The following is a 27,619-nucleotide window of genomic DNA, read 5'->3' as shown; positions in this document are numbered from 1 at the left end:
CAGTGGTGCAGTTGTACAACTTCTTTTTTCTTTTCTGAAAATAAGTTGTACAACTTTGCCTACGTACTGGTGCGCACAATTCCACACTTGCGAGTATTTTGATCGGTAAAATCTACAGATGTGCAGTTAACACATGGCGCGCTCGTGACCTTTCTAACGAAAAGAAACTCTCGGTAAAGAGAACTAGTGGGTAATTTTCAGAACAGGCACTAGGAACAAAAGAAATGGAGTCCCTAAAAGAGCAAACTAAATTGAGAGAGCAAAACCATACTAATTGGTGTCCTTTGAAATGGACTCCATTATTTCCTCCTTGTCCACAGCCTGCAGTACACACAGAACGTTCCACATCAATAAGACAGCACGACTTCTTTTTTTGCTAGTGTGAGAAACCCAAGTCGTCCGTGATGAAAGAAACACCTATATAGCAGAACAGCTACTGTAGTTTTATATGCAACCTTCATGATGCTGCATGCTACACTTTGATAATTGAAGCACCTTTGTGAAGGCAGAATCTGACTTTATCACAAGTTTTAAGGAAAAAAACTTGACCATGCCAATGATCAAGAGCACATTAACCCATGGGAGTTAACAATATTCTGGCATCATCGTATAATCTCTTCTGCAAATAGGACACGACAGTACAGTCAAGCTCCACAAAGAGAGAGAGAGAGAAACCAGCACCAAGAACAGTGTTGGCGGCAAATTGCACTTGTACATGGTTTCAACACTATGCAAAGAAGAAAAAACGAAAAGGGAAAAAAAAATCGCCTCTTGTATGGACAAGAACCGGGCAAAGCAATACGGCTAACGACTCGGACTCTTCTTCACCCTTTGGTCGCCGGCGCCGCCATGTCGCGGCCGTAGTGCCACGAGTACGCGCCGAGCCCTTTGGCCAGCCGTTGCAGCGGGCTCAGCCGGGCGCACCCGGCGACGCTCTCCGCCGCCGCGGCCGCGCTCCTGTTGCCATGCTTCTTGGCCTTGTCCACGTCGTCGCCTTTGCCGCTGGCTTTGATCGTCAGCGCCGGCTGCGCGAACGCCTTCTTGACGGGCGCGTCGAACTGCTGCGCCGGCTTGAAGATAGGGTCCTGCTTGTTGGCACGGCCGCCGTCGGACGAGCTCCGGAACAGGAGGAGGTCGCTGAGCCGCCACCTCCTCCACCCGGTACTCCTCGACGCGGGACGCGGGGCCAGTTTCTTGGGCGGAGAGCCTGGGGCGACGCCGCCGTTGGCTTCTTTGCCGCCGAGCGGGGAGGGCGCCTTGGTCGCCTCCAGCAGCGCGGCGGCGAACGGGTCGAAGTCGAAGCCAGAGCCGACCCTGCTCCGCCGCCGCGGCGACCGCATGCCGCCTCTCGCCATCGGCGACCGCGGCGATGACGCGACGCTCCCGCCGTCAAGCAGCCCTGGCGGCGGCTTCAGCGGACGAACCTTGGGCTCCTCGGCCGTCTTGAACCGCGGCTTCAAAGGCCTGATTTTCCCCTCCTCGAAGAGCTCGTCGGCCGTCGTCAGCGTCTCTGCCGGCGCAGCCTTGTCGGCGATGGTGCCGAACTCGAAGTCCGTGTCCCACGCCGCCTCGCTCGCGGCCCCGCCGCCGCCGATCCCCCTCTTCGGCGTCCCGGGCCGCTCCTCCCAGTCGAACGGCACGGACGAGCCGCCCGTGGCGTACGACCCGCGCGGCTGGAACTCCTCGTCGCCGTCGCTGCCCTCCTCGCCATCCCCATCGCGCCCGCCGTTCCCCTCGGCGAAGTGCGCGTATATGGCCGCGGCGCGCCGTGGGCTGGCGGGCGCGCTGGTGAAGTGCTGGAAGAGGTCGAATGGGTTGGCGCCGGTGAGCCGCGCGGTGGCCGGCGGCAGGATGTCGAACGGGTTGGGCGACGGCGGCGCCGTCAGGAACGGGCCGCCCGCCGCTCCCTCGTCCCGGACGAGGCGACCGCGCGGGCTGGACGGCGCCGTGGCGTACGGGCTCGTGGCCGCGCTGTCGAGCCGGAAGTCCTTCGCGGGCGGCGGCGGCGTTGGCGGCGAGGCGGGAGCCATCCTCAGCTCCATCTCGGTGGTCTCGGGATGGATTCTTGGACCTGGAGAGTCCCTGGTCGTGGCTGCCGCGGGTTTAAGAGCGCTGCGGAGAGGGCGGAGATGGAATGGAGCCAAGGAAACAGGGAGGAAGCAGGGGAAGTCTGGGAATGGAAGGATCTGAAATCTGAATACATACTGAATATAAAAGGGGATGAAATTTTGGGATGTTTTATATTTGGCAAATTATACCAGAGGAGCACGTTTGGAACACGGAACGTCGAGTTGCCATCGTAAGAAATACTTATATTGTTTGCCTAGATTCTTATTTGAAAATTTGAACCGGATTTCCAGTAATATTTGACGTGAAAATCGCCTCGCCCTGCAACACAGTAGGATGCCTTTTTTTATTGACTTATCGGTTTCATCTTTGTATTTGCCGGCAAATTTCGTCTGCTGGAAGTACAGATGAAGGCAAGTTGGACCAAATCGTGCATGTTTTTTGTGCTTGTCAGGAACTACTATATGAGAAGAGTAAGGTTGGTGATACACTCTGACAGTGATCGATCGGCTCGTGCGAGCTGCTGCATAAACAACGTCTTTGCCCAGCGTGATTCTGATGGGCTAATGCTAATGCGAGCCTTCTCTAAAGCCTTCGCTGATGACGACACGGACTTGGCAAAAAACTATGATCGGCAAGGAAACAGACGGCCGGTTTCTTTCGTCGAAAGAGAAACAAACTCGTGCACGTGGCCGCTAATGACTCCAGTCTTGTTGATCCATCACTGCTTGTCATCAGCCTCTCGATCGATCTTTCGGTGCTGTGCTCTGGTTCTGACGCAACACTTAAAATTCCTTTTCTTTTGTAAGATGCCAATTTCACAGGAAACCATTCAGACCTAGTTAGGAATGCATGAATCGTTCTTATTTTCTTGGGAACTGATTTAAATTGTTTTATATGAAGTCTTGTACAAGGATGAAATTCCCATGCTCTCAAGTCTGAATTTTTAAGTGTCGAGTTGCATCTTTGTGAGGCCACTGATCCGTTGAACCGGCAAGCGCAGAAGTCAGCTCCGTGGCTCCGTCGTCTAGGAAAGGGAATTGCTTTTGACCCAACAATATCGCGGTTTTCCTTTTGGAAGCTCACAAAAATTCCGCGTGCTTCGCTGTCATAATCTTCACGCGCCATTTCCTTCCTTGGGAGCACAGCACAGGTCTTCTCCGTGAAAGGAAGGAGTTTTACAGTCCCGATCAGTTGAGGAGAATTGCACTGTCTGCTTTTCAGAGAGTAGTGTCTCATTTCAGTTGAGGAGTATTAATACGTCCAGACTGAATATAAAAATGCCGCCAAATGGAGCCAGCGGCACACAGATCAACATGATCTTATACAAAAGAAGATTCCAAAGATGACTCAGCGTTTCGGCCTTTTGCTTCAAGAAGAAGCGGTGTTGGTTGAGTTCGAGGAGTTTGACGGATTAAAAAGAAACAGGTCGATCGCAAATTTGACGAGACAAAATGCTCTTATACGTGGGCACAGCTAATGCCATGCGAATTAGTGATCTAATTAGTGATCATCCAGCTGGGGTTCGAGGACTGCTTCTTCAGAGTAGAATTTTCCTGAATCGTGTGCCTTGATCGCGACAGATGATCGAGGACCAAGACCCGTCGCTGAACTTTTCACAAATGGCTCGATGGCTTGTGGACGGCCATCAGCCCATTTGCCTCCATCGCCGACACTTGATGATCGGACATAAACTAGATAGATCTCCGTTCCATCAATGCGCCGCCCGGCATGTCTGCCCCAGCCTTGCTCGCCGCCGGCATGTCTGCCCCAGCCTTGCTCGCCGCCGGCACGTCGGAGTCGCCGAGCTGGCGTGGCAAGTTGGCCCAGTTGAGGGCTTGATGAGGCTAACCACCGCGTGCATGCCGCAGCGTTTGTCCTGGCTCCCCCCCCCCCCCCGCGTGGGCGCGTGGAAGACCTAGGAGGCGTTCCGGCGACCAGCGTCGCTAGATAGCTTCCTTGCTTAGAGAGGTGCCGGCGTCGTTGTCGATTGTGCCCGCCGGCCTTTCGCATTGACTAGTCGGCGTTGACTGGAAAGACGTTTCCAAGGCGAACTCAGATATACTTAGCTGGCCACTTTTCTTTTTGACGAACGCGAAGACCAGCAGCCCAAACCCAGCTCAAGATTCGGGTGGGAGAATTTTGGTAGCGATAGATCGAGCGGCGATGGTTTGTCATGTTTGTTGGGGTTACTATCAGGTACGTATGTATAAGGGCATCTCTGAAGGCTACAATCACTATTGTCAATATTTTGCTTACATCGCCCTAAATTACAATTCGATCTGATTTTTTTAGATACATAATCTAGATGCGTAACGTCAAAACGAGTTGTAATTTGGGATGGAGGTAGTAGTAGACAGTCTATTAATATTTTCCAACACAAATGGAGTAAACAAAGTTCCATATTAATCTATTTAACATGTTTATTACTTATACAGTGATTAACTTTACCATGGGAGGTGCTCTAGTGGTTTGAATTTTTTTAGTTTGACAGCACTTATATCTGAGCCCGTGTTTCTGGCATATAAAACCAGCTGGGACTGCCAGATTGATAATGTAATACCTGCAGGGTAGTTTTTGCAATATGGTACACATGCTCTAAACATTCACAAGGCAGCTCGATCCCAGAAACGTTAGGAGGTGTTAGGTCGGCTAGGTAAAATGTCATCTCGCAGCCTCATTGATAAAATGATAACCAATTGTTTCCTGCACAGGAGGTAGGAATTCGTGGAAAAGAAATTCAAGAGGACTCGTCAGTGCTGTGCCAAATAGGTTTCGAATGCTACCAGGACTGTTCAGGAGACTTCTTTATCTGTTCTCTACGAAACCCTTTTCGATTTCATAGAGCACTGCCCGTGATGAAGCTTCTGACCGTACAAAGTTCTCCTCTTTCTAAGCTCTGTCTATTATATGAACACATCTGTTTGAACTTTGAACCAATTTGTGTCAAAAAAAAATAATAAATGGAATACGAAATGACACGCTCGAGCGTCAAGCGCGCAAGCTTCGAAGGAGCAGATCACGGCAATTTCAAACTCGGAAATGGGCCTCCGGTCCCCTCTTAATTGAAAACGTGCCCAGGCCCGGTCGCTAAAAAGGAAATGGGCCTTCAGCAGGAAACGGGCCCCGCGTGAAGCCCATCGAGGCTCGGCTCTCCTTTCTCGCTAGCTGCTGCTTCCCAGAGACGGCTGGCTCCTCTGTCTTCTGCTCCCCTATCGTCGGCAGCTACGACCAGAGAACAGACAAGCGCCACGTCTCGCGCGCTCGTCCGCTCCCCGTCGATGAGCTGCCGCGCGTCGCCGTGGAACCTCCCGCCGCTCCCCTCCGGGCCGCGCTTCCCGACCTCGGCGCGGCCGCGCTCCCCACTCGGTGAGGTCCACGAGCCCCGGCCCGCTTCTAGATTTCGTGGTTGTCTGATTTAGCTGCTGGCTTGCTTCCTGCCTAGTGGGTTGTTTCCCCGATGTTGGGGCCTACGTCTAATGGTTAGCAGGTATTTTTCAGTGCGCACACCGGGGCACTTGGCTTAGCAACGAAAATGATTTTGAATTTTGGCTCTGATGTTATGTCTGGCACCGGTGCTTCTGATTCCGGAAGCATGTACAAGCATGGCCTATAAAGTTCAGTTTCAAATCAGATGGAAGAGTTAGATTTTTTAAACGTTTGAACTAGATGGGCATGCTTGATAAATTTGGAGCTGCACTGTAGAATCCGTGCTATTGTTTATAGAACTTTTCATCGCCAAGCTTGAACTGAACGCAATGTAATCAAACTTATGGTTGACGCCATAGATAATATAAAGCCAATATCCGTGCTTACGCTTCACTATCGTAGGACAGCAAAGCCCCTCGAATTATGGTCTTGCATTTCAAAGTAATTTTTTATTCTAGTTTGACAATTGGTATGAATCCATCTAGGTAAATATTGGCAGCTTAATTGATTGGTCCTTGGTTCCTGACAGGAAGTAGGAATCTGTGGAAGAATCCAATTTTGAACAACTCATGGACACTAGGTGTTGGTGTTCCAAATATTTTTGCACTGCCGTCAAGGATGTTCAGGTGCATGGCTTCAAGTGGCTCTGGGGATAGTGGTTTTGCTCGGCCTACATCAACTGACGAAGCAGTAGCGCCGTTGCCATTATACTCATGGCCAGATAAGCAGGTCGACTCCTTTTTCTTTTTTTGACTATCTACTACAGCTTAAGATCACCTGCCGTTTACTGATGTTTGCCTTCACCTATTCACGAGTTGGTACCTACGTTAGATTTATTATGGTTACTCTAACTAAGATTATGTTGCTGTTACTGAATTTGTTTTCTTTTCCTTATTTTCAGCGACCACGGGTGTGCATTTTAGGTGGTGGATTTGGTGGCCTGTACACTGCTCTAAGACTAGAGTCTCTTGTGTGGCCGAGTGATAAGAAGCCTCAGGTAAAGTGATGACGCTCTTATGCAAATTCTCCTCCATATTTCCTATATACTATTCTTTGCATCTTGAACTGTTGGATATTGCAAAACTACATAAATTTCCTTGATGGGATTTCATGTAACCTGTATTATGGGTCTTATAGATTCATGATGGCATCTTCTGCATTCTTCTCATCGCACTTATTAAATTGCAACAGTTTTCTAAGAAAGCAAAACAAATTACAGGTTGTTCTGGTTGATCAATCTGATAGATTTGTATTTAAGCCCATGTTGTATGAGCTCTTATCAGGAGGTACGGCTGTTTCAAGTTTACAAATGTTTGATTGTACAAAGTTTATTGTTCCTTCTCACATGATTTCAACTATTATAATTTGATTTGGTTGCCAGAAGTGGATGTCTGGGAGATAGCTCCATCTTTTACAGAATTGTTGAAAAACACTAGTGTTCAATTTGTGAGGGACAGTGTAAAGCTTCTGCGACCTTCTGATCACTTTAGAAGAGAACCTGGAGAATCATGGGCTGGTGGGGTTGTTCATCTGGAAAGTGGCACTGTCATTGAATATGATTGGTAAGAATACCAAATTTACATAATTGCTAATTGCAATGGCTGCCAAGTTTAAGGCTTCATTTTAGGAACAAACTTAAAGCAGTTTTCCTACAATTCAATCTTTTTTCATGTAAAATTATGTTTAAGGATATTTGTTATTGAAACATAAGGGAAAGTTACTATTGCTGCTATAAAGTTTTGAGACCAGTGGCTGTGTCACTAATATGTAATGTAGTAAACTTGGGATTACCTTGACTGTGTCCCTTTTTCCTGATAACCATGTAGCATTTGTTCATTCCTTCCGGCTACTCCTGAATCAGGATTTGGATGAATATTAGCTTTTTATTTAACTAGTACATTATAAATAATTGATAATATGGAGCCATAGAACACAATTGTAACTTGTATAACTATGTTTATGCAAACGGCTAGATTAGAGTTCTTGCTGCTTGAAATTTGATGGCTTAGTTAAAATAAGCTTGTTGATGACATGTGTTTTGGAATGGGCAGCCAGGCTCGTTCTAGCTTTAGGGGCTGAAGCTAAGATCGATGTTGTTCCAGGGTCAGCTGAATATGCACTTCCTTTCACAACGTTAGAGGATGCTTTGGTAAGCACAAGTCCCCTCATGAAATTTTATACTCTTTTGAAAAGAATCTATTATTGGTGCTACTAATATTGGCACAACACCAGTAAAATGATAAGCATCATCTACTTCCAGTCTATGCTCTTCAGTAAATAATTTGTAATATAACTATCAACATTTTCTGACAAGCTATGCAGCAAGTGAATCATACCAATAGCTGTAAACGAGCATCGGATAGACTAGGAAAACAAAGTAGTCAGGTGGACACAAGTTCACAGTGTTCTTTTCGGGTTGGGCTTTATCTCAGGCCACTCCATGTCCAATGAGATTGGCGCTGCAAAACTTTCAATGGGAGTCTACTGCTCTCATCTCTGTAATGTGTCTTTGATTAATGAAAATCCATTAATTCTCAGAAAAAGAGAATCGATACAAAATTGGGGGTCATGATTTGATATATGTCATGAATTTGTTATTGTCACTGTAATTAGCTGTTTCTAGGATTATAGATCCTATTGTGCAGCATAGATAGCTTAAATGCTCAACCATGAGTCCATGATCATCAACCTTTTTCCTGTTTCCTTTTTTCTGACAATCTATGTAACAAATGAATCATACTTTTCGAAACAATTCAATATTTTTAATAAAAAAAATTAGGGGGCATTCTTTGATATATATCACGCATTTGTTATTATGGCTGCTATTAGCTATTTCTAGGATTATATATCATCCATGAGTTCATAATCATCAACTTTTTCTGTTGTTTATTTCTTGAATATATTTCTGTAGAGAGTTGAAAGCAAGTTGAAAATGCTAGAGAGGAAAAGGTTTGGTAAGAGCTCCCCTACTATTGAGGTGGCAATAGTGGGGTTGGGCTATTCCGGTGTTGAATTAGCTGCGACTATATCTGAGAGATTAAAGAACACTGGGACTGTAAAGGCAATAAATGTTCAAACAACCATATGTCCCACTGCTCCACAAGGAAATCGTGATGCTGCTGTGAAGGTGAGAAACTAAGGTTCTATACATAACTGTTATGGTCAGCTTCATGTTAAAATTGTAATTGATAGCATATTCCATTTGAGTGCACTAGGGTGGTCTTGTCTCTCGTGTCTCTTCCAGTTGAAGGGCTGTAGCTTTAGAGCAATGTTGCTATACTCATGATGCAATCCCTTCTCCTTTTGTAATATTCTCAACACAGTATATTTCCATTGGGTTATTTATAGATCCTATGCAATACAACATGGATAAGTCGTGTTATTGCTTTACTCCTTCACATAGTAGTGTTGTTGGTCCATGATGATATTGTTTTCATATCTGAACTTCCTCAGTTGAGGAAATTATATATTCTGAGCTAGCAGCTAATCACTGGAAATTTTGGTTCCACTACTTTCTCATCAGGTTCTTGAGTCTCGGAATATTCAGCTTTTCTTGGGATATTTTGTGAGCTGCATTAAAGAGGCTTCTACAGCTGATGATTCAAGTGGCACAGTTGCAGATTCTGAAGTTGATGGTGATCATAAGAAACTAATTTTGGACCTTCAACCTGCTGAAAGAGGCCTCAAAGGCCAGACTCTGGAGGCTGATTTGGTGCTGTGGACAGTGGGTTCAACATCTCAGATTCCCCGGTTGCAACCTCCTGATGCTCCCTATGTGATTCCTCTCAATGGTCGGGGGCAGGTGGAGACAGAGGAAACCCTTCTAGTGAAAGGCCATCCCCGGACATTTGCTATTGGTGATTCAGCAGCTCTAAGGGATGCATCAGGCAAACTTCTCCCAGCCACTGCACAGGTAAGAGATTTGCTGTACTGCTTCAGGCTATTGCGGCATTGGCAGTTATGTCATTAATGAATTTTCATCTCCTAGGTTGCTTTTCAACAAGCAGATTTTGCTGGATGGAATCTCTGGGCGGCAATCAATGATCGGCCTCTCCTGCCATTCAGGTTCAAATCTGGGGACACCTTTGCATTTGTTCATTTATTCAAATCATTGCTAAACTGTTCAGTCTGTTGCCAGTAATATTACATATGTTAGTCTTGCCACTAGGAAGGATTGAACTCCATAGAGACACCAAATACACGTAGGTCCCGTTTGTTTCAGTTTATGGTCCATTTTGAAGGTTCGATTTTGGAAAATCCAAAAGTCAGATGACCCCTGGAATCGAGAATCAAGAATCCAGCTGACTTTTGGATTTCTTAAAATCGAGCCTTCAAAATCGGCGATAAGCTGAAACAAACAGGGCCATACACTGAATGTTTTGCAGGTTCCAAAACCTTGGTGAGATGATGACACTTGGTAGAAATGATGCTGCAATAACTGCAAGTTTCATCGAGGGACTGACCTTGGAAGGACCCTTAGGACATGCTGGTACGAACACTTCCCGATCATGTTCTTTCACTTTCGCCTATGCGTGAATAAAATTGAACTTCGCTTTGCAGCTCGGAAGCTAGTCTACTGCCTTAGAATGCCCACAGATGAGCACCGGGTGAAGGTTGGAGTCAGCTGGTTAACGAAGACTGCGATCGACTCACTTGCCTCCGTGCAAAACGCAGTAAGTGACATGCTCACAAGCCCATGACCGTATGGCCGTCAGATGCATTGTGACCTGCCAATTCCTGAATCGGATGCACTGGAGGGCAAGTTGAGATCGATAATATGTACGTAATTGAGGATCTTGTTAAACAGTTTTACCGTGCTTCTGAATTGAGATGATATGGTCCTATAGTAAGCATTTGTACAAGTGAACAACTATGGTATTTGCAGAAGTGATCTACTTCATCTGTTGTTTCATATTGGGCGTTTGATACATAGTAAGGTATTATTATCCTATATATGCACTATTGTTTCATTGTTGTCATTTGTACGCTTGTGATGTACAGGTACCGTCATTTGCATCAAGCATTCCCTGCTTGACGTAAATGGCGGTACCTACTTGTTATTTGTTGTCAAACACACACACACGTAGTGAGCCTATGCATCACCCGTTCGGGAACGGCGCATCTCACATTTACTTGTGAGGTGCGTAGTCCGAATTGTCCAGCGTATTTTGGACAGCCTGAGAATGGCATCCATTGCGTGTTATTTGGTCTTTGACTCGTGTACACTCCCCTCGTGGTTTCGACAGCATAGCCCCGTTGTTCTCTGACACACCAGTATTGGGCGTGTGTTCGGAGAACAGCGGGGTTATGCTGCCGAAATCACGTGGGGAGCGTACACGAGTCAAGTACCAAATAATACACAACGGATGCCATTCTTAGGTGGGTTTAGGATTTATCCTTCCTAATATGGTTTGTTATGGTCATTGTGGTCTGGTTACTTAAACTGCACACTGCACTGGAGTATGTATCATGCCTGATGATGTTTGTATGTCGTTTGCTTAGCTTTGAAAATGGGCGACGATCGAAGAAGGGCTATGTACGATGGCTTCAATAGTGACACCCTAAACCCTAAACCCTGATGCATGGGTGAGGGTTGCAGAGGAATTTGTGGAACGTGCGTTTGCTGGTGAGCCTCGTGTTGCCAAGTGTCCGTGCACGAGGTGTAGAAACATGAATTACGTGCGTTTGCTGGTGAGCCTCGTGTTGCCAAGTGTCCGTGCACGAGGTGTAGAAACATGATCCGGTTGAAAAAGGATGATCTCTCGATTCATCTCTGCAAATATGGCTTTAAGCCTGACTATGTGGTGTGGCGCGAGCATGGAGAGGTGGATGCTCCTGCTGATGTGTTGGACATGGATGAGGATGAAGACCGAATGGAGGATATGTTGGAGGACATTAGACATGAGTATCCAGCACTAGAGACCACCGCCAGAGGAAGTGCAAAATTTCTATAAGCTCCTTGAAGCCTCAGATGCGAAAGTGCATGAGGGCACCGATATGACAGTACTTCAGGCGGTAACACGTCTCATGGCGATGAAGGCAAAGTATAACTTGTCGAATAACTGCTATAACGAAATTGTGAAGTTCGTTATTGATTTCGCTCCGAGGAATAATAAGATGCCGGTGAACTTGTATCAGTCTAAAAAGATTGTGTCCGGTCTTGGCATGAACTACGAAAAGATTGATGCGTGCGAAGACAATTGCATGCTTTTCTGGAAGGAGCACGCGAATGACACGCATTGCATGCACTGCAGTAAGTCAAGATATGCAGTGGTGGTAGACGAGGATGGAAACGCGGTTACCACAAACGTGCCAGTCAAGCAACTCCGCTACATGCCTATTACTCCACGGCTGAAGCGGCTCTTTCTAAATCAAGAGACGGCGAAGCAAATGAGGTGGCACAAGGAAGGGGATCGTCAGAACCAAGATCCGGATATCATGGTGCATCTGTCAGATGGTGAGGCCTGGCAGGCTTTGGATCGTTTTGATCCTGAATTCGCTAGAGATCCTAGGAGTGCTCGTCTTGGTTTGTCGACAGATGGATTCACTCCGTACACCAATAATTCCACTTCGTACTCATGTTGGCCGGTTTTCATGATGCCCTACAATCTCCCTCCTAGCAAATGCATGAAAGAGGATGTCACATTTCTTGCCCTTATTATTCCGGGTCCCAAGGATCCAGTCACGAAAATCAATGTATTTATGCAACCGTTGATCGAAGAGCTGAAGTTGCTTTGGCATGGGGTGGAGGCTTATGATAGTCATCTGAAACGTAGTTTTAATCTACGCGCAGCATATCTATGGTCAATTCATGATTTGATGGCATACGGCATTTTTTCTGGCTGGTGCGTCCATGGCAGGCTACGTTGTCCTGTATGTATGTGTGAATCAAAGGCATATAGGTTAAAGCATGGAAAGAAGGAAACTTTTTTTGATGTTCACCGACGTCTCCTTCCACCCCGTCATCCTTTTAGAAATGATACCCAATCATTCCGGAAAGGCAAGAGGGTTAGAAATGGACCACCGAAGCGACAAACTGGTGAGGATATCATGAGATAACATCGTGACCTAAAACCGGCCGCAAAAGGTGGGTTCGAAGGGTACGGTTAAAAACACAACTGGACGCACATCTCATTTCTATGGGAGCTACCGTACACGAAGGCATTGCTCCTACCGCACAATATAGACTTGATGCATCAGGAACGTAATGTCGCGGAAAGCATCATTAGCATGTGCTTCGACTTTACGGGTCAAACCAAAGACAACACGAATGCAAGAAAAGACTTAGCTGAACTTTGTGATCGCCCGCTCCTTGAGCCCCAACCAAATCCAAGTGGAAAAATGAAAAGGCCACGAGCTTCATATTGTGTGATACCAAAAGAGCGAGAAGAGATATTTCAATGGTTGAGACAATTGAAGTTCCCCGATCGTTATGCAGCTAACATAAAACGGGCAGTCAACCTCGACACCGGTAGGCTCGTTGGGTTGAAGAGTCATGATTATCATATTTTGATTGAGAGACTCATGCCGGTAATGTTTCGTGGATGTTTCAGTTCCGAGCTATGGTTGATAATAGCTGAACTTAGTTACTTTTATCGGCAACTATGCGCAAAAGAAATCTCAAAGAAACTGATGGAGAGGTTCGAGAAGGAAATTGTTGTCCTTGTATGCAAGATGGAAAAAGTGTTTCCGCCTGGATTCTTTAATTGTATGCAACACTTGCTGGTGCATCTTCCTTGGGAAGCACGGGTAGCGGGACCTGCTCAGTACAGGTGGATGTATAGTCAAGAAAGGGAGTTGAAAAAGATCCGAGCAACAGTGCGGAACAAGGCAAGGGTTGAGGGGTGTATTGCAGAGACATTCGCAGCGAAAGAGATTACAATCTTTTCGAGCAAGTATTTCTCACGGGATAATAACATTAATGCTCAAGTCACACGTTATCATATGGCTAAAGAATCGCCGTTAACTAACTTGAGTGCATTCCAGTGGGACGGTAAAGGAGAACTGACAAATGAAGCAACAAATGCAGCAGATACAGCAGCAGGTGCAACAATTACAAATGATGAATTCGTTTTCGCTCCAACAGGTAGTAACTACACTCTACATTTGATCTTTACAGTCTTTTGAAATCAATTGAATTCACGAGTGATATAATTTTCTTCTAGACATACGCTGGTGCTAGACCCCAATTCGACATGCCTCCATTTCCATATCCGCCTGTGGTTCCACAGCCGACGCAGTCTACCCAGCCATCCGACACTTCGCCTTCCCACTTAGATGCATCACGGGTAAACTAGTTATGATATTCAGATAATAGTTCCATTGTTTGCTCATTATAAATATGAAACTGATACTCTTATTTCGTGCAGGGTTCAAGAACTGAACAAACACCAGATGCAGGTTTGACACCTGAGGTAGGTTCAACGGGAGGACAAGTGACGTCTTTGGCGCCTCCCTCTCAGGCAATGCTTTGGTCGATGCCGGCGACGCCGCACCTGCCGCCGATGCTACACATGGCGTCGACGTCGCACATGCCGTCGATGCCGCACATGCAGCCGATGGCGTCGATGCCGTTCATGGCATCGATGCCGCCAATGCCGTGGGGATTTCCTCCTCAATTATTGCAGTCTCAAATGCCGTTGGGATTCACTCCACTTTCGACGTATGTACCTCGATCACCTGGAGCGGTAAGTATAAACTATCAATGCAAGTTCTCCCTCCATTTAATAAGTCATATGAGTATAGTGAATTTATTCTCTTTCGTGAATAACACATTGTGTAATTTGTCTATTCTAGGCTTCAGGCTCACAGGAAAATCCAAGTTCGGAGGCGAGTTACATGGAGCAGTTGTTTGGTACCACTGTGGCACCTGAGAGTGGTTAGATTGTACATGTGATGTAGTATATGTGTGTTATGTCGATGTATTGAACTTTAGATACCTGTGTTATCTTTTGGATGGATGTGAAACTATGAATTGTGTGTACCTGTGTTATCATTTGGATGGATATGAAACTATGGATTGTGTTTATGTGATGTCCATTATTGTATGTTCATGTCTGTTTGTATGTTCGTGTCTGTTCTGGAGGCTCCCCAACCGAGGAGGGAGCCAGAACAGGTAGTATATAAATGATAAAAGAAAAATTAAGTATGTGGGTGAACACACATACCTAACTTAAGTTTGTGGGTGAACCCACAAACTTAAAGTAAGTATGTTGGCCGCCCGTCAACCTTAACGCCACGTGTCCAAATCATGCGAGGTTGCCAGGTGCTGGAAAAGATTAAGTATGTGGGTCACCCGACATACTTAGCTTAAGTATGTGCGTTAACCCACAAACCTAAGTTAAGTACGTGGGTCAGAAACCGACATACTTAAACCTTCCGGGATGGCCACGTGCCGTATAAGTATGTCGGGGAGCGAACCGACAGACTTAAATGAAGTAAGTATGTCAGGCTGACATGTCCCCCACGTACTTACTTAAGTCCGTCGGTCCCCACAGACTTACAGCAATAAGAACGTCGAACTAAGTTCGTCGGATAAGTCCGTCGGTCCACCCACATACTTAAAGTATGTGAGCCTATTAGAGCAAGTATGTCGGTTTCGCCCCCACATTCCTTATATACCGTACCTGGTTCAATTTGCTAGCACAATGAAACCTAGAAAAAAGATACCGAAAGACTTGCAGAAGGTGGTGCCAGTCCGGGTAAAAATGTTACACCTATGGAATCTTGTAGTGTTCCCTACTCAAATGGTTTTGATGCCAAGATCAAGACCCCTATTCTTATCTCTATTCGTTTATGGTGACTATTTCTTTCAATCAAGAGATTGAACCATCTATCTCAGTCAGATTGCATTCCTTAGCTTCATACCTTTGTGCTTCAGTTTGCTTGCAGTAAAAGTCTTTTTAACGAGATCAAGATTCAACGATGAACTTTACTGATGCAAACTTTAGCTTCATACCATCCATCAAGATTCCACCAAATAAAATATATCACATGCCTCTGAAAAGTTGATCACTGTACCTATCCCTATGTAATCACAAGTGATCAAAACTTAAGTGATGCAAACACTAAATTCAACATGCAACAACAGTGTAAGATGAACCCAGTATAACAAAAGAAGTGGATGAACAGGTGGTGCCCTAGTCATTGAGGGCGTATTTAGAAACATATTTTTATAGAGATTTTGAGCCATACCATGTTTTTGAGATATCATAGATTTTACATAATGAGAATGCTTTGTTTTAAACAATGATTTTATTAATATTATTGAATTTTGGAGAATTTCAAACTTTACTCCAATCTAAAAAGTTTTGATAGCTTGACCAGTTTTTTTTTATACTTACACTAGATAGTATAGTTGTTTTTTCTAGACATGTGTTAGAATACTTATTATAGTTTTGGATGTTGTAAAAAATACTATGATTTTATCATGATATTTAAATATTTTAATATTTGAAAGCTATAGTTTTGAAAATCTTTACCTCCAAACAAGTCCTAAGTTGGTGCAACCATCGCAGCAGAAACATGTGCAGTGAATCCAGTTCTAAATCACTTAAATCCTACCTCAGATGGCATAGTACATTTGGAGAGAAATCGCTTCTTAGTTATTACGGGTAACCTAGGAGACTCACCTCACAACATTTATGTCTTATCTTTCTTCCATTGCAAAATATTTATAGCTATAGATTTATGCTATGTATAATGCCATTTCTTTACTTTAACTTTTGCATGTTTTGTTGAAAATAATAAATATCCTAGTTGTTTGTCTGAAATCGACATAACCTATATCTACTATAAAAAGCAGAAGTGTTGAAATATAAAATTAGCAATAATTACCCATAATGTCATTAGAAGTGATGGGTCAAACTAATTAAATGGGCCCATGTAGATTAACATGCCTCGCATAGTCACATAAGTCAAAATTTGATTAATTAATACGTCCAGAAGTGTTGCTTCACCCCTGAATTTTTGCTTCACATTAGGATTGATTCTAAATGTGAGTATTATTTTGATTTCCAATACTATGATCTATACGTCCTTAGGAACTTTCTTTGAGAAGTCTCATCAACAATGCGAGATGTATGAAACAGCAAGGTACCAAAAGAGGATAAGAAACTGTTGAGGAGCTTGGACACTAGCCGGTTGAGAGAAAACACTACCAACTGCAAAACTTGTTCAACCTGAGAATAAATAACAAAGTGCGTTGAGAGAGAACTTGTGCTCTTGAAGGTATGGTTCCTTCCAAAGCGGAGGATAACAACTGCTTTTGTAAGATGTAGAGCTATGAAACATACAACAATGATGGATGATGCAGCGGTGAAAGAGAGAAGAGGAGCAAAGAAAAAGGAGATGGCTCAAGATGAGAGCCATGTGAGCAGGGGTGGTGCTAAAGCCAAAGAGAGCAGCTCTGGTAGTCCGCAGACGAGCTCCAGATGCATGTTCCATTCAGAGAGGTACAAGAAGGCGATGACAAACGACCCTCACAACATATTTCAATTTTCCAAGTTTTTTGTCATCTTAAACTAATGTATTTAAATCTCCAACTTCTCGATTTTTGTTTGTTCTGAAATTTTGCAGGCTGACAGAGGGAGTTAATATGAGAAACTTTTATGTTTTGGTCAAAGGCAGACAAAATCTTCATATCAAAATATGAGCAGTCAAAGTTCCCTAACTTTGGATCTTTAAAAATTTAATTGAGGCACTAATCTGGAAATATTTTCAAAATTCTTTTTCCATGCCCTATGCTTACTTAAGTTATTTAGGGGTCAAAAGACAAAGGGATATTGGTGTTTCTTCATAGAGCTTAAAAACTTAAGTATAGGGCAATTTCCAATATTTAATTGAACTAGTAGAGTGCCCGTGCGTTGCGACGGGTTCAACATTCATTCGATCCGGATTACGTCAATGAATGTATTCGTCTTGTGTGCGCACGGCAAGGCGACATGTAGCCATAGTAGCTGCGTGTATGTGTGAATCTCGGATGCATATCATAGGACGTGTTGAGATCATCATAATTTTCGTAGATCATCAATATATTTTGATCGTATCCGACGAGTACAATTTTATTGAAGCACATGGTAATGACTTGAAATAAAGTAGAAAATAACTTGAAATAGTAACTAATAATAACTTGAATACATATTATTTTTCCCTAATCTTTTTAATCATATATATCGTATATCTGATTATATATTTCATTGTCGATGTCTTCTTGTATCCTTTTGCTTTCGTCGCTTCGAGCTGTGATACAACCCTTGACATGATCATGCCAAATGGATCTTCTCGTATAGCTCTCCTGATATCTGTTACAAACAACAACAAATTTAATTAATATCAATAATTATAACATATATTCAATTGGTGAACATGTCAAAAAAACAATATTTTTTACCTTCCAAATGGGTGAGGAACGAGTGATGTCCGTTTTCAAAGAAGTGATAAGATGTATTCTGAGTCTCTCTCAAATAACCTGTCAAATAGAATTATTAAGCTAGTAAATTAATTGAAATAATTTCATCATATAACTTATAATAATAGTGATGTGGGCATCTTCTCCGTAGTATCAAACACTCCAAGAAAGGCTACTCGACTGCAACAGTAGCAATTAAAGAATTTTCACCATAAATATGTATTTAATTTTTAAAAAAAGTTTGGAGTAAGATCAGTACCTTATTCGCATCATTATCTGTGGCCATCTGCAGCATACGTGGTGTGATGTAGTCTGGTGTTTTGCAAATGGCAAACCTGAGATAAATAAATGTCTACCGACAGTACACAAATACAGCAATCCTTCTTCTCCATGAGTTCATTTGACGTCCATCGCAGTGTCTTGTGGCAGTGGACAGTTGATGCTAACTATTGTAAGATGGTTTCGTGCTTGCGGTGTGGATCAGTTGATGTAGTGTAAATCGCCATCTAACTTTTTAATTGCTTGTTTCTATTTACTTGGCTTCTGTAGACAGGTAGTTTTACTTAAACTTCCAGTCTGGTTATGGTACTAAGGAAACTATGTAAAATGTGATATCCAGGTGGCATCTTTCTTGCTTTATCTCACTGACGTCGAAGAAGGGGGAGCGCACTACAGAACGCGAAGAAGGTGCAGAAGAACTCAAGTACTGTGAATGTAAGCATAAAAAATGCTGAATTGAGTTTATGTTCCAACAAATATGTCATCATTATTTGCAGCACCAATTTGAAAGGTTATTAATGACTGTAATGCAATAACGTGTACGGTTCTACCTGAATGATATATGGTTGTACCCTATTAATCATGCATGGAATAGACAGGTTTGGACTATTAAAGCCTTTGAATTGGTTTCTGATTCAGCCAAATTGCGGCCGTACACCACTTGATAAAAAAAGAACAAAAAAGTTTGCCGATTACAGAACTGACAAGGACTTTGTGTTTGAGGTCAACTTGCTTGCTATTATAAAACTTTTATTTTGCAACAGATGGTCTCAACAGAAATGGGCATAGAAGTATATTATATTTTTTTTGAAATCGTATTTTGGACCTAGTGAAAACACATGGAGCCTACTACCGTTCTCATATATATAGCTTCGCCCACCCTCTCTGATCCTCTCATGTTCAAAGCCTCTAACTGCCGTCTTTCCCTTCACAAGTACACTCTATATGCATATGGTGAATCAACAACTGCGAGAAACAAATATTACCAATGCAAAAAATTCTCAAAGGTTCTTGCTATGAGGACAAACATGATAAAGCGATCAATGCTTATCCAACGGTTAAAAAGTCTAATTTATAAATGACTGTTCCGTGAAAACTTAAAGCATCAAAGCTTATCTAACGCTTAAAAAGTATAGTTTATAAATGACTGTTTCATGAAAACTTAAAGCAACAAAGGTATTTTTCTTTAGAGCCTATTCAATGAATACTTCATAGAAGCATCAAAGGTATTTTTCTTTAGGAGTAAAGCCTATTCTCTTCAATGCTTCCCTCCAACTCGTTGGAATATTTTCGGCGCACTCGTTCCACTTGTATTTTAGAAGTTCAACCAAAAAACACTTCCGTAGAATGGTAGAATCCTGTAAAGTTCATGTAGTTAAATAAACAGGCTGACGATAATAATTAGACAAGCAAAAATAATTAAAGCACATACGCTACTAACCATGTTAGTGTGTGGATGAAACTTTTGACCATCCCAAGTGAACATCAGATTGAGTATCAAGTATCCCAACAGATTTCTGCATCATATATTAGTATGGAATACATCAAATGCTATTTAATATGTAATGACATCGAAATAAGGTTAAGAAGTCTTACCGTTCTTCCAATTTCGGAACCGAGTTAGGATATATAGTACGCCAATTGTAGATGTCATCGTTCCACAGTGGATTCACTCTCCTCATGGTGCGATCAAATATCATGCTAACACTGTGTAACCTATCTAGATGAGGACGAGTTATAGTTATACCTTTTGAGGGATTAGAGACTGGATCAACAATACACACAATACGATCCTCCATGTGTAATACAAACAACCCAAAATGTTCGCAAGAATGAAAAGGTATCATGATCTGTTTGAGTGCATCTCGGTGTAGCGGCTTCCTTCTGACGTCTTGCCCTTGTAGCTTGGGTTTGCCTCTCTCTCGTAGCTTCTCTTTGCTCTGTGGTCCTGTTTATTTGCATATCTTTCTCTAGCACGTGCCCTCCTGTTTTCAATCTGCACGGTCGATCGCAACATCGGTAGCAACATTTGTGTTGACGCCTACAAGATATTTCAAAAAAGGTCATATAGATGCAAACATAGTACTAAAACAGTAGGGCTAGTATATTGATCACTGCAAATGTGAAGTTACCATGTGATGTTTGGATTTGACGATTGGCCCAACAATGGTCCCTGGGATGTGAGTGTGCTCATTGGTGTTGGACTCAAGGAAGGCGGGATACGGCGTGGCTCGTCGTCGTCGGACGATGAAGAACTATCTCCAGTTACAGCACTTGAAGGCTCTCTAATAGATATCCCATTTGGTCCATGCGGCAAGACATTCTGACGGCGTCTCTTTCTAGGACTATTATGTGTAGCAACTGTTTCAAAAACCGTTGTGAGTTTGAAATTGAACTTTATATATAAAAAATATGTGATACAGTATTAAATTAACTATTAAATTAACAATATTTGTATACCTTCCTTTCCCTTTCTTGACGTATCGCCACGGTGGTCGGACATGTCCAGCAATTATTGTACTGCAGCGAATTTTTAAAAGAGCAATGAACTAATGAACCTTGTGGGTATGCTGCTCCAAGTACTACTGATCGTTCAGGTAGCATGAGTGACAAATATTGGATGCTGCTAGAGTGTTTGCAGTAATGCTTATAGGATAGAAAAAAATAGGTGCATTGTGTTGCAGTTTACAAAGTTGATACTTCTGATAAAAATGTGTTCCATTTCCTTTTTGCGTGTCTAAACAAAGTCAACACTAAGTTATATATGTTCTCACACAAAGACTGCTTTGCAGGTCCAGAATCTCGCACAACTGCTAGCTGTTTGTTTCTGAAAGAGGGAGAGAAATGGGAGAACCCAAAGGATCCTGATGAAGTTCTTGGTATTTTTGTTTTCCTTCCATTCTAATGGAATCTTGAGTTCTGCACTTCATTCTATAGCTTACTCTTTGCATTCCTGTAGTGAAATATGAGGCTCGTCTTGAGGATGGTACTGTTGTCTCCAAATCTGAGGGAGTGGAATTTACTGTCAAAGAGGGTGAGTCTTTCTTGTGTTCTTTTTTTTACATGGCCTTCTGATAATGTTGATCAATATCAATTGTTTGCTGATGAATAAAGCATTTTTCCAGGGTATTTCTGTCCTGCACTTGCCAGAGCTGTCAAAACCATGAAAATGAAGAAAAAGTGCTCCTTACAGTCAAACCACAATGTAGGTTTTATACTTAAGAGAATTAAACCCATTGTCATATATTTCTGCTAGAGTATAACAATATTTGATCTTTATTGTTTCACAATAACAGATGGTTTTTGGTGAGAAAGGCAGACCAGCAGCTGGTGAGGAAGGTGCTGTGCCACCTAACTCAACACTACTAATTGACCTTGTGTTGATTTCATGGAAGACTGTCACAGAGATAGGTGATGATAAGAAAATCCTTAAGAAAGTCCTTAAGGAGGGAGAAGGTTACGAGCGGCCCAATGAGGGTGCTGTTGTTAAAGGTATGCATCTCTTTACATGAATTCACACCTTATAGCTCGCCAGGGTAGCTGTCCACGTCGACAAAATCGTTAGCCACTGGATACTTGGATTATAATTTGACGACACATCAGAGCGCTTATGGATTCTTATCCATTCATTTGACCAGACATTCAATTATTGAGACAGGCCACAAGGCAACTAACTACTATATTTTTATCCCCCCTTTTTGTCTGAAACCAAAATGGAGTTGTACAGAACTAATTCATTGAGAAAAACAATGATGCCTGTCGGGTTTTATCCGGCTGCCCACCAAGGGGTATACCCAAGGTGGTAAATTAGGGTTGGGATGCGTCGAGATCTGGAACTCGAAAGTGCAAAGCGACATAAGATTTAGACAGGTTCAGACCGCAATATGCGTAATGCCCTACGTCCTGTATGATAGTTTGTATTGCCTTGATGTTATCTTTTTTGAGAGGGTCCCTGCCCGCTCTTATATACGCGGGTGGGCAGGGTTACATGAATCCTAGCCTGATACTAGCTTAGGAAACGTACCCAAGTATAACTCGAGTAGTTTCCTTCTGTATCGACTAGTCCTACCCGCATACGGGTAGAGCCCATTTCAAGCAAGGTACAGGACACGTCCTATCCCCTAGTCCAATAAGGACTCCTTGACCTATACAGCCCCGTGGTCCCAGGTCTAACAAGCCCCCGAGCTCTTCGTAACTGAGTTCTGCAGGCTTATCGAGTACTTCTGAAACAGTCTTCGACTTCTTCTTTAGCTCCATTTTGAAACCTTTCTTCGAGTACTCCTATGGCTGCATCGAAGCTACGAGGTGCTCAAGCCTCGAATTCACTCTCTCGTATGGAGTAGCCCCCGAACCTTAGGTTAGATCAAAATATCAGGCCAAGGGCCGGATCATTCTTGAGTCTTCTTTCCTTATGCTTCGGGTACTTTTCGAAAAAAATAAGTAGTCGATGCCATGTGTCTCACAGCCCCCGAGCCTTGAATCCAAATTTCCAAAATTTGGAAAAAAGGATCCCAAAAATCGTGGCTGAGAAAAATACTCCCTCAAACCAAAAAGGATAAAATAAGTAGAATTTGAACTGTAAAATTTAAAAAACCGCTTTTTTCGGGACGATTAACCCAGAAAAAATGATTAATTAAATAACTGCCCAAAAATCCACTGAAAACTCGTTACATTCCGAATATTCCATTTATGCGACGTTCCCCCTTCCACACAGTAAACCACTACCCAACCGCCGGTTATTTAACCCCGCCATTGGTTAGGGTTTAACCATGCCTTCAGTCCACAAGCCGCCGCCAGGAGAAAACCCCAATTAGAATTCATCCATCAACCAGCGCTCCGCCGATTTTCCAAGTCGAAAACCGCCAAACCCAAAATTGTAGCCCCCGAGCGCATCACCAGCATCTCGTGGCACAATAGATCCAAAATGGCGCCGAAAAAATCCAACCAGAAGGATTTGAAGGAGGCGCAGGCGGCGACCGGCGAATGGGCAATCAGTAAGTGCTCTCGCACCAGTCTCACCAATCTAGTTCTAGGAGGTCTGCTTCAGGAGAAGGACCTCGTTAACTGGCGTCTTCCCTTTCGCGACCCTTTCCCCATGGAAAGTGTCGACGAAATTGTCTTGTTTTGTTCGTTTTCTAAACGGGGATTGGCCCTCCCCACTTGTTCCTTCTTCCGCGGCCTTCTCTATTACTACGGGATTGAGCTTCAACACCTCAACCCGAATTCGATCTGTCACATTTCTATTTTCATCCATCTTTGTGAAGCCTTTCTCGGAATCGAGCCCCATTGGGCACTTTTCCGCTACCTCTTCCGCGTGAAGCCCCAGCCCACCTCAAAAAATCCATCCTTGATAGGGGGCGCTGGTATCCAGCTTAGACAACACGCCAGCGAAAAATACATATCATACAAATTTCCCTCCAACGTCCCCGGGTGGAAACAGCAATGGTTCTGCATTGCAAACCACGCCCCCCAACTCCCTGCTCGTTCAAGCCGAGCTCCCATTAAGCGCCCCGAGTGGACCCTAGAGCCCGTTGAGGCAGAAATGGACCAGGTGCGGGAGTTGCTCGAGTTGATCGCTGCGCACAAGGAAGCAGGAGTTACCGGGGCATCCGTGATGCTGTCATTCTTCAAGCGTCGTATCCAGCCCCTTCAGCAGCGCCATACGCCAGGATTTGAATATTTGGGTAATGAAGACCCATCTCGTATGTGCGCAGAGGAGATTGGAGACGACGCAGCGCTTGTTCATGTCAAGCGAATTCTGCTGGACGTGGAGTCTGTCCCCTACGTACCAGCAGTCTTCTCAGCCCAGAACCAACCACTAGCGGTAAGTAGTCGACTCCTCGAGTTCTTTTACATTTTGTGAATTAGAACTGATTGATAAAATCCTCTCAGGATCGAACAGCGGTGTACCGCAGTTATCCGCCCCAACCAGAGCTGCCTCGACCATACCACCTGTTGCCCAGCGCTGCAGTGTCGGCAGCAAGAGCGAAAGCCGTTGGCAACGAATCAACAGAAAGCAATCGGCTAGCCGGGGAAAGGGCGCGAGGGGATAATTCCTCCGGATCATCCGTGGAGCAATCCGACGACACTCCCCTGATCCCACGGCGACGCCGAGAGATGCGAAAATGCAAAGCTAGCAGTATGGATCCCGCCGGGTGAGTGTCTGCTCAGCTGTAAAAATTATCGAGTTGATATGCTGACCACTGATGACCAATCTATGTTTGTAGTCCCTCGTCATCTGCACCCAGCCCCCAGCGACAAAGGGTAGTCGAGACGCCTTCGACTGGAGGCGAAGCATCAGCAATCAAGTCCACAAAGATTGACCGGGCAGGCCCGTCGTCAGCTCCTACAGACGACGTCACAATCGTCGTGGCAGGCGCTATACCGGGGCAACATGCGCCTCCTGCTGAAGCGACCCCGCCCAAGCGGCGAGTTCTTTGGCCATCGTCGCCACGAGCGCCACGCCCAATCTGCTGGCGCCCGTGAACAGCACTCCCTCACCTTTAGCCACAACCTCCTCGGCTAGAAAACTGCCAAGGCTGGCCTTAAGAGAACCAGCCATAATCCGATCCCAAGTGTAAGTAAAACCTTGGCCTTTGATGTTAACCAATTATTAGATCCAACATAACAATACTTTGATTTGTCTGGAACAGGCCGGCAGCAGCAGTGGTGCTGGACGACCCAGAGCTCGAGTTGGCTCCTCCAGCCCCCGAGCCCATGCCCGAGCCGACCAACGCGCCAGAGCCAGCAGAAATAACAGTCAGAACTTTGCCCAGCTCACCGCCACCCGAGCCCCAGCACGCAGAACTCGAAGCCGGAAGCGAGGAGCAAGGCGGAGTTGCTGTTATCGCGCCCGCCGACAATGCAGGTAAGTAATCACTTTATCCGTTGCCATAGTCTTCACGTGTAGTAATACTTGTCTTCATGTAACAGCCACCCAACCATCCGTCGTTGACACGGTGGTGACTACAGAAGAGGAGAGCCCGCAGCCTGCCCTCGGAGGAGAAGTCGACAGTATACTCCAGGCCATTAACAAGTTTGCCCAGGTAACAAACATAAGCCCCACTGACGCTGAGTGTAATTGGGTTTTTTATGTCGATCCATCGGAAATGTGCAGGAGACGAACAAGAAAGCCCAAGAGCAAGCCGCCAAGCTGGAGAAATCAGCAAGGCGCATTGATGAGCTGACACAGGAGCGGACCAACCTTGAACGCACCAACACCGAGCTCTGAGGCCAACTCAGAGAGTAGCGGAAAGCTCATCAAGGTATGATAGACTTTACGCTCAAGTTCTTGTCATTGGCGATGATTATGTATGCTGAAATCTGGTCATCGCCGCAGAAATTAAAAAACTCGTAAATTATAAAGAAGAGCTGCTTACTGACTTGAAGAACATGCTCAATCGCCGCGCAGACGAAGTCGAGAGGCTGCAGAAGATGATTGCTGACACGGAGAAGCAGTTCGTCGACTGTCTCCAGCAAATCAAGTCCTTAGGCGAAGAAAAGGAGCAACGCCAGAAGGCGGCAGCCCAGGAGCTTGTTGAAATGGTGGACCCCCGAGAAGATAACTCAGAAGACGAGCCACCATTGCTAGATCGACTTCGTGGGGCGCCACAAAAGATTCTGGACTTCGTCACCAAGGCCGCTGCTACCTACGTAGGTCATGCTCTGAGCCTTGTAAAGTCCTTCTGGCCAAGGGCTCAGCTTGAAGTGCTTGCAGGAGGTGTAGCTGCCGACTGTACTGATGAACAATTCCGCGAATACTTAGAAGGAAACAGGCCATTGGCCGAAAAAATTGTAGAAAACATGGTTCAAAACTAGATCCGTGGTCTGTAAGACTTTGTGTGATATAAGGGGCCACATTTATCTTTATGTGTCCTGAGAAAAAATTTGAGACCCATCCATTCTGGATTTGGGCGTACTGCTTCTGAGTGCATCGACTCAGAAAGTAGTCGAGACAGCTCTTACATCGAGCTCATCGGGTAGACTAAGCAAAATCCGCCTAAACGAATCCGTCTTGCCCGGAATGCGCATTTTAAGGCGCGACGACTAGAATGCCTGCAGCAAACAGCCAGAAACTACCCTGAGTGCAGAGACATCAGGAGTAGTCGATATATCCCGATGAAGGGACAAGCCAAACTAGTAAGAAAGAAAACCCGATCAAGTCGAGCCAAACTAGTTTGGAGAGGACATGATTATCATCATGACGACATAAATGCGCGTAGCAAGAAGTCGATTTGTAAATTACAATCGTGGCCGTGGCCTCCGTATCGTGGGTGAAGAATTACATTTCGAGTCATGTGGCACAAAAAGCCTCCAAATTGACCCAGAAGAAAAAAGAGAAAATCATCCGAACATCTACAAGAACCGTAGACAAAAACAAGTCGCCTTAAGGATAGAATCGTCGCAAATGTTGTATGTTCCATGAATTGGGAACATCTTGACCATTAGGGTGTTGCAGCCGATATGAGCCTGGTCTTGTAACCTTCTTGACAACGAACGGTCCCTCCCATCTTGAGTTAAGCTTATGGAGACCTGTCTCATCCTGAATGCGGCGAAGGACTAAGTCACCGATATTGAACGACCGTCCCTTGGTATTGCGATCATGATATCTCCGAACCCCCTGTAAGTATCTGGCTGACTGAACGAGAGCGAAACAGCGAGCTTCCTCAACAGAATCTAGCTCCAACTGCCGTGCTTCATCTGCCTCGCCTTCATTGTACATTTCAACCCTTGGGGATTTCCACATGATGTCTGCTGGCAGAATCGCCTCGGAGCCATATACCAAAAAGAACGGAGTCTGCCCTGTGGCTTTGGACGGCTGAGTCCTGAGCCCCCAGATGACATGTGGTAATTCGTGTATCCATTTGCCGCCCTTTTTGGTATTGGCATCATAAAGTCTTTTCTTGAGTCCATCAATAATCAAGCCATTCGCTCGCTCGACTTGCCTGTTTGCCCTTGGGTGTGCCACAAAAACATATTTGACCTCAATGGATGAATTTTCACAAAATTCCGAGAACTGGTTGGCCATGAAATTTGAGCCCAAATCTGTGATAATTGTATTAGGGAACCCAAAACGATGCAAAATATCAGAAATGAAGTCGACCACCCTGTCTGGAGTAAGCTTGGTGATCGGCTTGAACTCGATCCACTTCGTAAACTTGTCGATAGCCACAAGAACATGAGTAAAGCCGCCAGGTGCCGTTGTGAAGGGCCCGATCATATCCAGGCTCCAGCAGGCGAACGGCCAAGAGGGTGGTATGGTGATGAGGTTGTGAGCCGGGACGTGTGATTGCTTGCCAAAGAACTGACAGTTTTGATATCGTCGCACCAGGTCTTCGGCGTCAGATACGGCGGTAGGCCACCAAAAACCAGCTCGATATGCCTTGCCAACTATCGTGCGTGACGCTGCGTGGTTGCCACATATGCCTTCGTGTA

At 44.6% G+C, this 27,619-nt stretch overlaps 4 protein-coding genes across 8 annotated transcripts; 3 read left to right on the top strand and 1 right to left on the bottom strand.

Moving 5' to 3' along the window:
- Positions 1-585: 585 nt before the first annotated feature.
- On the bottom strand, positions 586-2,315 carry LOC112888463 (translation initiation factor IF-2-like). Its single transcript, XM_025954683.1, has one exon. It carries the CDS (start codon positions 2,040-2,042, stop codon positions 825-827), a length of 1,218 nt encoding a protein of 405 aa, XP_025810468.1. The 5' UTR covers positions 2,043-2,315; the 3' UTR covers positions 586-824.
- Positions 2,316-5,267: 2,952 nt separating this feature from the next.
- On the top strand, positions 5,268-10,408 carry LOC112889324 (alternative NAD(P)H-ubiquinone oxidoreductase C1, chloroplastic/mitochondrial). Of its 5 annotated transcripts, none has more exons than XR_003228072.1 (12): positions 5,268-5,436; positions 6,026-6,225; positions 6,398-6,493; positions 6,716-6,782; positions 6,878-7,058; positions 7,552-7,645; positions 8,408-8,623; positions 9,020-9,409; positions 9,485-9,561; positions 9,635-9,743; positions 9,803-9,985; positions 10,057-10,408. XR_003228072.1 is itself a non-coding variant. In XM_025955894.1 (11 exons), the coding sequence occupies exons 1-11, from the start codon at positions 5,349-5,351 to the stop codon at positions 10,194-10,196; spliced, it is 1,653 nt and encodes a 550-aa protein (XP_025811679.1). In that variant the 5' UTR covers positions 5,270-5,348; the 3' UTR covers positions 10,197-10,408. The 5 variants fall into 5 exon arrangements, 1 of the variants encoding a protein (XP_025811679.1); XR_003228073.1 differs by having other exon boundaries at positions 9,635-9,698; positions 9,882-9,985; positions 10,057-10,079; XR_003228070.1 differs by having other exon boundaries at positions 5,269-5,436; positions 9,485-9,743.
- Positions 10,409-10,834: 426 nt separating this feature from the next.
- LOC112889329 lies at positions 10,835-12,811 on the top strand. The gene is made up of 2 exons (XM_025955901.1): positions 10,835-10,875; positions 10,999-12,811. The coding sequence occupies exon 2, from the start codon at positions 11,494-11,496 to the stop codon at positions 12,553-12,555; it is 1,062 nt and encodes a 353-aa protein (XP_025811686.1). The 5' UTR covers positions 10,835-10,875; positions 10,999-11,493; the 3' UTR covers positions 12,556-12,811.
- A 7,511-nt stretch (positions 12,812-20,322) lies between these two features.
- Positions 20,323-25,415, top strand: LOC112890537 (peptidyl-prolyl cis-trans isomerase FKBP65-like). Its single transcript, XM_025957414.1, has 9 exons — positions 20,323-20,497; positions 20,977-21,063; positions 21,144-21,218; positions 21,310-21,389; positions 21,481-21,676; positions 23,899-23,956; positions 24,838-25,052; positions 25,118-25,230; positions 25,302-25,415. The coding sequence occupies exons 1-9, from the start codon at positions 20,323-20,325 to the stop codon at positions 25,413-25,415; spliced, it is 1,113 nt and encodes a 370-aa protein (XP_025813199.1).
- Positions 25,416-27,619: the final 2,204 nt, after the last annotated feature.

Source organism: Panicum hallii, chromosome 4 (assembly GCF_002211085.1).
Source record: "Panicum hallii strain FIL2 chromosome 4, PHallii_v3.1, whole genome shotgun sequence".
NCBI lineage: Eukaryota > Viridiplantae > Streptophyta > Magnoliopsida > Poales > Poaceae > Panicum > Panicum hallii.
This window is presented reverse-complemented; position numbering and strand designations above follow the sequence as displayed.